Source organism: Sparus aurata, chromosome 10 (genome assembly GCF_900880675.1).
Source record: "Sparus aurata chromosome 10, fSpaAur1.1, whole genome shotgun sequence".
Taxonomy (NCBI): Eukaryota; Metazoa; Chordata; class Actinopteri; order Spariformes; family Sparidae; genus Sparus; species Sparus aurata.
The window spans coordinates 34,753,573-34,766,492 of NC_044196.1; the positions used below are offsets into that span (position 1 = coordinate 34,753,573).

A 12,920-nucleotide genomic window follows, 5' to 3' on the forward strand; every position below is an offset into this window, starting at 1 on the left:
ACCAAACTGGACAGAATGTTGGGTGTGGTTGTGCCATGAGGAGAAGGTTTTATGTTTCATTCTCGAGCTTTTCTTGTGAGAGGTATCAGCAGGGACGTGTGCAGACCCATCTGATGTCCTGCAGCGTATGCATTTGTTCCACAGCTCATTAGATATTCAGTCATTGCTTAGTTTCACCTGAGAAACCATCAGCCTGTGTGATGAGCAATTTGCACAGGACAGATGCTCCTGCACTTGCATTGACATGACTCACTTGGACAATTTAGTGGGTGTATAATTCAGAGAGAAGACAGAAGTCCACCTGTGCGTGATTAAGAACGACGTTTGCCAAGATGAAACAACGTCGACAAAAGCAGCTTTATAATTTCTAGCCATTTGTTTGAAATGACAACTATTGTTAGCAGCTCCAGCTCGCCAGTTACTTGAGCTAATGTTAGCGCCAAGAGGTGGTTAACGAATACAGTTTGTAGTTTGTTTCCAGCTGATCCCTGTTAGATGTCTCAAACATACTTGACGGCTACTTGCAGGATATTCTGCTAAAAGTCTCCAGCTAAATCTTTCAGAATGATGCTCGGTTGCTATTATAGGCAGTAAGCTAGCTGTGCATGCTAACGGTAAGAGATGGCAGATGGTAAGGTATTCCTGATGAGCAGTCTGTTTGGCCTCTCGCACACTTAAATTTTTCTTACATTTCACTCTAGAAATTATCTCCATTTAAAAACTATTCCTGGAGTTGAGTCTGTAGAGTCAGCGTCAGTTTTGTTGGCGTGCACCATTTTTGTGGCTTTTTCTTCAGTAACTCGGCGTTGGAATAACTTTTTATTGGTAAAAATGGTTGTGGTGTGACTTTAGCTGAGCTTCTTCCCATTTAATGGGTGTGCATGATTAAATGGTGTGTTGTGGAATATGACAGCCATCCTCCTGTAGAGGGGCACTTGGGTTTTAGAGGTCTCAGGGGGTCTCATCAGTGTGTGGAGCATTATTTACATATGATAACTTAGATTAGACTATGTGTAATGGTATGAGAGTTTGCACTGATGGAATGGATGCTATATTGTCTATATAACAGAGACTCAAACAGACACTGGATCATCAGATCTTGTATGCCAGTCATGTTTTATTTTCTCATCACTCTGATGTGTTTGTGTTCTCCTAAACTTCTCCTCACTGTAATCATGCACTGCAGACACAAACACGACAGCCACAGGTGTACCGGCCTCTATGGACCGTAGCACATGTCGTTTTCTGTTACACACCGGCCATCTTGATTGCCCTTTTGCTGTTTTCCCTCCGCTCCTCCATCCATCTTTCTTTACCCTCGTGCCTCATGTCCTGTCACTTTCCTGTCCATCAGTCTCTCCTGCTCCTCCTCCTCCTCTTTCTCTTTTTGCAACTGCATGCGTGACATTTTACTGCTCAACACACATGGCTCATCCCTTGTGCAAATACACCCACAAAAATGCTTATAGACACACACACACCACACACAGAAGAAGGCGATAAACAGCTTTCTGAAATGTCAAACATAATTCCACACAACTGAGGAAAGCAGCATGTTGTCAAGTGTCAACCAAGTAACTCAAGCTTCAGTTGGGGCGTTCAGGCTTTTTGCGCTTAAATGTAAAGGTTATATACACTAAAAGGTGCTGAGGGACTGACATGATTATAGGAGCCACCATAAAATAATCTGAAAAGCCGAGTTTGGTGCATCTCAGATCCAGAAAAAGCCTGGAGTTCTGAGCAGGTCAGCCTTCAGCGTCGTATCTCTCTGAGCAGATCAAAGCATTAATACGTCTTGGACTGGTTTCCAGCTCTCTGGCTTCTTACTGGTGACTGTCCAACACAGCAAGACCCACCAAGGCTGTGCCTCCAAAAAAAAACAGGAGCACAATGAACCATAATCCTTGGTGTAAACAAGATTTTCATTTTTCACCTTTGAGAAGCACTGGATCCTCAAGACTTAGTCGAGACGTATGTGTGCGTATTCATCCACAAGATATCAGCTAAATAAAGTTAATTAGCCTTCAGGAAACATTCTGGGAATTGAGGAATGACTCAGGGTGACAAACTGACATCACAGCTTAAACTATTCCAGCCCAAACTTTTTTGATAGCAGCAGAAAACCAAACATCTACAGCGGGGGGAAACATTTTCATAAGTCATATTCTATAGTACGCATCCAGGTTGTCAGGAACCAAAGCCCATCTGGTTTTCACTGTAGAAAGCTAATCAGTGACACATTTAAACTTGTGCTGCCAGGTGGTGCAGCTAAATAGCGGGAAAGATAGAAAACCTGGGCTGTAAATGTGTGTCATCATACATAATGTGTGCTTTCAAGCTGGCAGTGGAGGCTTTCATGCAAAATCGTAAAAACAGGAGGATGGATAAAAAAGTTTGTTTACCAGCTGAGGATTCATCTCAGAGGTATGAATGGAATGGGGCTTTAATATTCTTTGCAAGGACACTGCATGAGGATAATTCTGTGGTCTCCAATAACTAGAAACAGTATGGAAACGATCAATGGCGTCTGAATCTGTGACAAGGAAAGTGAAGCGTGGCATCTACGTCAATGTGCACAAAAGAGTGCTTTTCATGAGGTGTCACTGACTGCAAGACAATTTACTGAGAAGGTCACAATACTTAGATTTCATCTTCAACCCTGGGACATTAGAGCCACTTATCTGACTTCAAACTCAGTGGAAAATTGCATGTCTTTGAAAAAAGCTGCCATGGTTTCCGTTCGTCATCAGCGGCCTCAAAAGAAGCATGTTAATTCAAGACCTCGTAACGTACAAAGCTTTTCATCTGTCCATCAATGTACTGTTCTCCACTGTATGTTAACGCGGTAAAGCTTTTTTTAAGATAGATGGGAGCGCTCCACTTCAAGTCTGATCAGCACACTCACCAAGGCTGCCAACAGTGTGGCTGCTTGTCCTAATGTGCAATTTCGTCCTTGCCAAAAATGAAAAGAATTTTTGTTTTTCCACCGAATATGTCCGGTCGTCATACAGATTGATTTCTGTTGTAGCTGCTGCAGGAGAGGAACATGAGGTCGACTTCCCACAGTGTGTTTACTCAGATCCACAGCGGCGAGGACAGAGGACAGCGTCCACAAGCCCCTCAAGCCTCCGCTAACATCAAACACTTTTCTCACTCCATCAAGACGGGAAAATTAATCTTTCAAAATCTGTGCTGACAGTTTGTAAAGTGCACTCCGAGTTAAATGAGAAATTAGAGATGAGAAGACCAATTTGACTCGCAATTTCACCTCATCATGACTAATTCAAAACAGACTGAGGAAGTGCTACGACTGAGATGATAGGATTTTTGGATCCAGTGGCTTCAGCGACTCTCCTTTATTCTCATGTTCCCTGTTTTCATCTGCTTACAGGCAGGAAACCCTGAGTGAAGGACAGCTGAGCAAACAGTAAGACGTCCACGTCCAAAACAAACTGGTCTAATATATAAAACAGTCACCAGGTACTTCATACATACATGTGCAGTGTTATACAACAACTCTACTTTTACAAGGTCAGTGTGATGACAGAGTCATAGCTGTGGAAGAGAGGAGCTTCTGCTTTTGACTTTTTAACTTTCAACTTCTTTTACATGCACAAGAACATATAAAACACTGAAGGTGAGGGGAAAACATTTAAAAAGCATAATGAGTCTCAATGAACAACTCTCTGTGAGTGTCAATCACAAGTCAGCACTGTTATCTCTGTAAAGGCACTGTGTTAGATCCCACTCGACTGTCGACGTGCAACTAAAGCAGTCAGTGAGTGTTTATATTCAATAAATTCACACAACCAGTTATCTTCATTACCACGGCAAAGCTGATCTTTTTTTTTAAAGCGTATTTCTTTAACTCGCTTACAAAGAAAATAACAAGTCATTAATGGCACTTCAGCTTTGAATTAGACTTCACTGAGACTGGCATGTGTCTCTTCAGTTCATTTAAATGGTTTTTCAGCTTACCAGAGTAGTAAAAAATAGTAAAACTTGTTCAACTTCACACACTAGCAGAGACATCCGAGACCTTGGCTGCTCAATGCAACGTGGAGGTGCAGCTTTATTAATAGCTCATCACACCTCTCACCTCAGTGGCAGGCAGAAAGAGGCCCGCCTGATGGCAGATTGTTCGTTTTTCATTGCAGTGTGAAATTTAAAAGATCCCAAAGTGCACATGATGTGTGTGTGAAGTGGAAGACAGCTGGAATCAAAATGATAACCATGTCAGCGTTCTCTCCACTTCTTCCTCAACAACTCAACAATTAACTGGCTTTGAACAAAATGTCAGCCGACTGGACTTCTCCTGCAGAGGTTAGTCGCTCTGTGACTTTCATTATGCTGACAGTCATGCTGATTCCACACTGTGTGCCACATCATTATCATGTTTACAAGGCGTTACCAAACTAAAAGCAGACAATACCAAAGAAACCAAGTGGGATCTCTGTGCAGCGCTGACCCCAGGCAGCTTCCTCTGACTTTGGGTAAATATTATTGGTATAAATAAACACTTAAACTCATTAAATAAGCCATTTAAGAGACAAAACATGACACATTTACTGAAAGGAATGCAGATCATGACATAATTTGCTGATGCGCCTGCTACATGAATAAGTCGTGTAGCTCATTATTTTTAATCACCTTCTCAGTCTGTTAACACCGCCGCTTGCTGACACCGCTGCTGCCTGTTAACAAACCTTTGCACCTGCTGAGAATGTTTTTTTCCAAGGTCTCCATCTTTTTGCACAGAAGGATCTGGCTGCTTCAGACACCTAACAAGTAACGGGGTTATTTAGAGCATGTAATCAACCCGAATGGTGGCACAGAGATGAAGTCAGTGTTCGAGAACGCCGGAGCGCCACTTCACTGTGAACCTGGTGTACTCTGCAACTGATTCGGTACACAGAGGCCTTCAACAACCCTCTCAGTTTTAACTGCATCACACCATTTACCAGACTGGACTGGCTTAAACAGTTTGAGATGGGCTCCAAAAGCCATTCACAGCAGACCAACACAGAGAAGCACCATCACATTTACATCTTTGCTGTCGGAAAAGTAGCTCTCCTCATGTGAGACAATCAGAGTTTAGGACAACTGCCTTCTTTCCAGCGTGACAACAAAGCACAGGAAGGAAATGGCTGCACACGTGGCTGAACGTCCTACCTTGACCCCTCGCACTCTGAACTCGGCCAGCGCTCGGCTCATCTTGGAGGACGCTGTCTGCAGGTCCTTCCCGCTGGCGATGACTTTGACCAGCAGGGAGTCGTAGTGAGGTGAAATGACAGCGCCCTGGAAGGCGGAGGCGCTGTCCAGACGGATGCCCATGCCTTCACCGCTTCGGAAGACCTGAGAGGAAACAGGACGGAGGAGCAAAAGGTGAACAACGTTAACAGAAAGAACTACAACTTCATGTCCCAACTCAAAGTCTGAAGAGAAAGCACGTAAATTGCAGAGAATAATTTGTCGATTTTAGATTTACTGTTCTCATTAGGTCTATTTTTGTCTCTCCCTGCACATCTAACAGTTTTCACTGGATGATTGTTGTTTTGGACATTTTTCAGCTAGCTTTCTGCAAGAAATGCTAACAAATGTGTCGACAATATGGACAGCAACACCTTCACAGGTCGACTGAGCAGGAGGGAAGAAGGGAAGCCAGTAACACTTAAAGTGGCACATTGATCTGAAAGGTGTCAATGTGCTGGGTGCAAATCCAGGCGTGGACTTTTGTCACATGGTTCTCAGTCCGTCTTTTCACCATCGTCTTTCAAATGTCAACAAACAAAGGAAACATGATAGTGAAAATGCCAGAAATGTAAAATCTGCCCAAATTAAATTTGGCTGACAAATTCTCTACTCACAGCACCTGCTAAAGGATTATAAAGTAGAACACACGGGAATAAGAGCATCATCTCTGTTAGTGCCTACAACGTCAGCACAAATTAACCCACACTTGGAACGCGACTACAGATGGACATACGAGCTGAGCAAACACGGGAGACGAGAGGGGGAGAAAAACAAGCATGAGACGAGTTCGGAACGGAAAGGCTGCATCGCTCCAAACCACTTGGCAAGAGAGCAGAGAGGGAGGAGAGGAGATGTGAAGAGGAGAGTGAGGACTGTCCAACACTACAACATATGGAGCCCCTCGAGAGCTGGAAGAGCAAGATGAGCTTGAGATGATAATTATAACAATGTTGTGCCATACTGATGGTATGCCGCTAATATTTCCAGACAATGTAGAGGTGCAACATTTACGACCAACGGTATTTTTTCATTATCCTTTTGCCTTTTACAACTCGCTATTTTATCAAGAGCAATTTTGTTCCCATTCTTCAAAGCAATCTTGTTCCCCTCCAGTGACTGGAAATGATCAAAATAATGTATAATTCCCTCTATAGAGCATGGCAGAGAAAATGTGCAGCGATATCACCACGGAATGACAAATGGCTCGTGTTAAAGCAGCCAGAGTGAACAAACCTTCCACAACAAAATTGCTGTAAAGCCATGTTATAATGTGGTGCCTATGATCCTTGAATGCATCATGAGATGAACACTGCGACCGGGAAAGGAGAAACTTAAGCTTCAAATAGGGATACCTGCAAACATGTTTGAAAAAAAGCTGTGAAAGTGCCCGTTTGGTAGATAAAACATGATGAAGACCACCACAGATGGTGCCCATCTTGTTCTTTTCGCCCTTGTCCCTCCAACATCCTGAGTTGGCCACCGGCTCCGCACTAACCTCATCCTGTCAAAAACAGTCCAAGAGCAACAGTCAACTGATGAAACTTTTGTAAAATCTACCCGAACTCTAGCTAGAGAACCCCTCGGCAGGAGGAGGAGACAAGCAAGGTTGTAAGTAGCATGAAAATATAACAAAGAAACTGTTTTTTGTGTGTTTTTTCATGATGTATGGCATTGCAACTCTCTTGATTGATTATGCTGTCTCTATAGACGTCTGGGTTGCATGTGCTGCAGTGAAAAATGAGCTTACAGTGAGAAAAATGTGACAGGAGCAAAAAAATAAATAAATAACAAAAACGTACTTAAGCCAAACTGTAGTGCAACAGCGGGGAAAGCAGCGGATGTCAAACTGCTGGTACAATTTACACATCAATACTTCTCGACATCAAGCTGAATCCTAAATTACTGCTGTGAGTGGACATTAACGAATTTTCCAATTGGGGTTTAATATTTCACAGTACGACTTAATCGCAGAAATATCCTTCACCGAGGAGATGGCGTGGTCTTCTTCAACATAAAACGGAGGCCAAGTTGAAAGAGAGTGTGCATAATTTTGTAAATGTATGAGACGTTAAAGCGGAGGAAATCATCATTCACACTACACCTCTCTACACCTGTGTAGTTTGCCGTTTCAAGGCCCCAATTTCCATGTTGTGGTTTGATAAAGTGCAGCGCTGTCGTTTGATTCTAAAGGCTTGTGGCTGGTCATCAGCACTTCACAAGTGACACTGAAGTTCTGATGAGAATGTGAATAACTTGCTGCAGAAAAATAAATGTGATTTAAATTTTAAAGGCAGGTTTTGTATTTGTTCTATAGAAAGGGATGAAAATATGAAGACTCCTGTTGTGCCATTACAGTTAATCGTTTAGAAAGCCATTTGTGAAGGCAAATTAATTCAAACAATTACTGACAGATGTTCAGGAGAGATTCACGCAGGACAGGTTACATGCAGCACTACAAAACACTTTCTTCAATGCAGCCCTGTTCTCACCAGGAGGGCTGTTTTTCCCACCACTTTCAGAATAATGAAAATTGTCTGCGCGATTACCAGAAAACCGCATTGACAATAAAACTGTTAAAAGAAGGACTTCCTCCAAAACAGATCGACAAAAAGTGGGCGACAGAAATGACATGTTTTACTGAAGCCCATAAAAGCAGGAACTCTCATTATTTCTGCAGCGACGAGAACAAAAGTAAAACTTCAGCATTAAGCAATTTTTTTGTCATGTTGTGAACGAGGGCTCTAAAGAAAACTGACACGAAGATAACTGGACAGAAGGGGATAAAAAGAGGAATGTTAAAAACAAAATCGGAACAATTTCTATTCAGATTATTTCGTTGTTTGAGCCATTTTGCTAACTCCCCTCTGTGCAAATGCTGCTGGGAATATTGACAGTGTATACTTTTCCTCTCTATTCATTAAGACTTTCTTTACTGTGAACAAACTACAATATAAAGTTTCTCTTTGCTTCTCCTTTACACTTCAGGCAGAGCATACACACAAGACGATGCAGTTGTTAGAATTGACGGTTGTGTTTAAGTGACGGCTTGCTGGCTGCACATTGTTATTTAAAATCAAACGGCTTCATCTCCGGGGGGTTCAAGTCAATGCCGCTCTTAATCAGTCAATAGATCCACATAAGTTGGCAGAGCATCAAGGCTAATTTTAGCAACATTCCATGAATAATAATGCTGTCAAGGCATTTGGCTGACAACCTGCAGTTTTAAACGGTCAAGGTGAATGATAGTGACTAGCTCGAAGGCACTTCTGTTCCCCGAGACGGACGCCTCTTAGTTGTTTTCTTGCCACAGCAGTACAATGATTATAACCATTCAGGCCACTCAGTGGCCTCTTGCACAGTTTCCCATCTGGGAGCTGTCCATGCCAACCAGGGATGTGTCAACTGATTGGATGCTAATCCTTCAAATGCATGGGTCCGCTGGTTGGTTATTTTGTTTGTTGGCTGTTGGTTTTGCTGGTTGGTTGGTGGGTTTATTTGTTGGTTGTTGGGATTGATGGATGGTTATTGGGTTTGCTGGTTGATTATTGGGTCTGCTGATTGGTTGGTGGGTTTGTTTGTTTGTTTGTTGGTTTTGCTGGTTGGTTGGATGCTTTGTTGGTTGGTTATTGGGTTTGTTTGTTTGTTTGTTGGTTTTGCTGGTTGGTTGGATGCTTTGTTGGTTGGTTATTGGGTTTGTTTGTTGGTTTTTGGGTTTGCTGGTTGGTTGGTTGTTGGTTGGATGTTTTGTTGGTTGGTTATTAGGTTTATTTGTTGGTTGTTGGGATTGATGGATGGTTATTGGGTTTGTTTGTTGGTTGTTGGGTTTGATGGTTGATTGTTGGTTGGTGGGTTTGATGGTTGATTGCTGGTTGATGGGTTTTTTCGTTGGTTGGTTAACTTCTGGTGCAGATCCAAATAAAAGGGACAGATCCAGGATGTTGTTTTTATCAGTGTCTTTAACATTGTGAGATAGGGTTTTTTTTTTTACATTTTCATTAATTTCTCAGGGAATAATGCATGGATCTGACTATTTGGGTGGCTGGTATCGATGAGTGAGTACAATAGGGGACTGGTGGGCCTCAGAGGAGGTGTGCACTCATTCTAGTGTTATGGATGTAACAGCACTATGTAAAGCCAGCAAGTCAGATTTAGACTTTAAAGAGCTGCACAGAAACTTTCGTGAGAGCAAAAAACACACAACAGAAGGTTTGTAAATCAACAAGTGTAGTTGCGTTCCTGCGGCCAGATGGTTAGTGACAACAGCAATTGCAGTGTTGTTTCCTGGTTGGCATTTTAAGCAGGTTTGAGAGAGAGATGTGTTTTCTACTCCGATTGTTCAAGCTGCTCTACGATCACTCTAAATTAACGTATACAAGAAGAATGAATTAAGGAAACTTGAGGTAAACTGCCTCTGGACACAGAGTTCGCTTGTGATGCAAGACAAAGGTCATAAAAATAAGACAGTGAAGTGGAGGATAACACTCAGTTCTATGCATCCATCATGAAAGAAGTGATGAGCTCTATATAAAACCATAGCCTTAGACAAGACTGAAGTAAGATTGCAGAGTCTCAGTGAACTGAATCCAGAAAAAGAAGCAATATAGCCAAAATATTGCATGAATATAAATGCACTGGCCAGAAATGAGGCGGGCTGCTATAAATACATGTGCACACACGCTGAAAAACATTTTAAGCCCTTAAACACGGTCCCTAACTACGGGCCAATATTGTTCTAAATCGAATTCCTCACTGTAAACAATCTTGTCGTGCTCGTGTCAGGAGACTAATCAAACATGCAGCAAGACGGATGTTTGCCGTTACACTTTGCTGCACAAACATATATAGTGGATATGTAGTCAGAGTTGAAGAGGCACAGTGGAGCCTCAGTTATTGGAAGCACTAAGAAGAAGACCGTTATACTGGATAAAAAACAAATAAAACACTGAAAATGTAATTCCAGGGGGAAACCTGCGGACACACCATTTGAATTGTCCTGCACGGCCTTAGGGTTCATAGCTAAACTGAATCTCACTTGATGCACCAGAGAGAACAATTAATCCCAATAACAAAGCATTTTTGCTCACTTAGGCATGCATTTAAGCATTTTACTTTTGTCTATAATGTGCTAATGAGGGATAATGCCTTTTTGTGCCGTGCATCTGTGTACGTGCCTTTGTGAATACATTAATTTTGGCTACAGGGCACATAGATGTAAATTTAGAGCGCCTTTATCTCACACGCTCAACAGGGACTCAAACCCAAGCAGTGCCGCTGCCAAGACAGAGTGAAAAGAAAGAGATGTACAGGCAGAAGTGAATGAAGAGCCAAGTATCACGTTAATTATTTAAGTCGAGGTGTCGGCTTCTTTTAGCCCAGGGCGCTGTATAACAAGAAAAACCACACTTTCTTCTCTCCTGCTCTCTTCGTGTCATCGTCTCTCTCCGTCTCCTCTCTCACGCTCTCTGGACAATCAGAGATGCTAATAATTTAAGTACAAAGCCGCTGAAATGGACTCGCTGACTCATGCATGCTCTGATTTCGACCCCTTCTGTCCTGCGCTGCACGCACACTCACGTGTTGCTGCTGTCTTACTCCCTCGTCTATGATAAAGCTGGTGTCCATCAGCCTCGTGTCCTGTGGGTTCCTTTCAGGACATCGAGTGCAATACTTCCAATCATGCATTTTGCTCTACATTTTCTGCATTTCTCGCAGCGTATTGCAAGTCTATTGTAAATCTTTCCTTGCCTCACTGCTCGAGACATATCACTCAACTCTCCTCCGCTCCCTCTGCAGCTCAGGTCAGGGGTGTATTTCTCTGACATTCTATAAAAGAGCACTGGTCTGCCATGGGCACATTACAAATCCTCCCTGCCCGGCCAGCTACTGTGGCCTTACAAAGAACAATATCTCACATCTTGAAAAACACACTTTTCTTTCCAGGAAATCAGATAAACCAACCAATTTCCCCACTGACACCCATGCATTTTCAGTAATGTCAAAACGGCTCCTGAATGGCTTTCAGAGGTCGTAAACTTACCAAGCACGTGGTGGAAAGTGAAAAATTGAGATGGAAACAAAAAAAAGCCAACAGCACAAAATGTGGAGTAACACCTTTTCACCTGACCATGCCGATATGTTGCTCTCCAAATGTGTTAGGGATTAGGGTGAGAAAACATTTAAACAAGAAAAAATATTTCAACATTTATTTTAGAAAAGTGAAACTGTGTTGTTGTGATGTCCACACATATTGCTGCCAGTGGCTTGACTAAACAGGTTTTATCGAACAATTGGGAGATAACTAGACCCGTGAACTGCAGTAAAAAAATAAAAAATAAATGTGTGCATTTGTCACACCGGATTTGTCACAGTGCCTGCAATTTATCACGGAGATAAATATCACACACACCATAGTGAATTATATAGGACAGACAGAAAATGCTCTCTTTAGCAAAGAGAAGAAATCAGTTTCACTGTATTTATCCAAAGGGCTCGACTCCTGAAGCTGCTTCTATATTCATCATTTCTTCCAGGTTACAAAAACATACTCAGATTTCTCCCATTCATTTCAAATGATTAAAGCTTTAATTGCCTGTTTTGCATGTTGCCAGACTGCTGACTTTTAAAAAAGTCAATTCATTGATTCCTTTCTGCGGCCTCATGCTGTAAAAACAGACAAATCACGTTTCAAAGCTGTTATTGTGTGTTTGCCTTTTTACACTCCCGGCGCTGCAGAGCAACATTAACATTCATTTGGAGTTCTGCTTTTTGCTACCTGACAAAAGTAAGTCGATACTTACAGCACTTAGTAGGTTGTTGGTCTCCTCTAACTTTTGAAGAATATACTGTCTTTTAGCAGTGCTTTAGCCAATTAAAGCTCCATATGTTCACCAACTAGTCGCTGATTGGAGCTGGCCATAAAACCAAGACAACAAACGGAAGGAGCTTGAATCCCTCTGCACAGCTGGAGGGCGATGCAGAGCTTGATGATGTCTCGGTGGGTTTGTTACTGCGAGCAAACCCTTTCTCATTAAAAACATTTGATCATTTGATCAATTTCTGTCATATACCTCCTAAAGTGCAGCTTAAAGGAGACACGTTATGATCATTTTCAGGGTCATAAGTTTATTTTGGGTTACTAGTAGAAAACATGCTGCAGTGCCGAAGATTCAACTTCCTCATGCTGTCCGGTGGTCCAGCGTCTTAGGCCCCTCCCTAACACCTAGTCTTCTCTGATTGGTCAGCTCACACATGCCAAAGCAGCACTGCAAAACAACAACAGAGTGGCCGTGCAAATAACAATAACGCAAATGATTTGTGACATCACAATACGTCAAAGACTCAGTCACAGAATTAAAGACTAGTGACGAGGCGTTGAAGGAGCAGTGTTTCCTGTGGGAGAGAAGAGTTGCTGTTGGTGTGGACTTTGACCTTTTTACGTTTCTAGAACAAGAACCTATCAAACACTGAAGGAAAGGGGAATAAAAACAACAAAAAAACTATAATAGGTCTGCTTTAAAAGATCTAGTGTGGAGGATTTAGTGGAAGATTGCAACCAACTGAATATCCCTCGCTGTATTCTCCCTCTGCTGGGTTGCAGCTGTTAAAACATGACAGACTCTCACTGGACGAGGACCATTCTCACTTTGTAGACATAAAATGTGAATACT

The 12,920-nt window shown here is 42.3% G+C and overlaps 1 protein-coding gene across 2 annotated transcripts in view; it reads right to left on the reverse strand.

Annotated features, from left to right (window-relative positions):
- Positions 1-12,920, reverse strand: part of pcxb (pyruvate carboxylase b) — a 310,653-nt gene that overhangs the window by 153,616 nt on the left and 144,117 nt on the right. For both annotated transcript variants that reach the window (XM_030431366.1, XM_030431367.1), the window contains exon 12: positions 5,173-5,355. In XM_030431366.1, the coding sequence (XP_030287226.1) occupies positions 5,173-5,355 (183 nt within the window). The remainder of the gene's footprint in view (positions 1-5,172; positions 5,356-12,920) is intronic.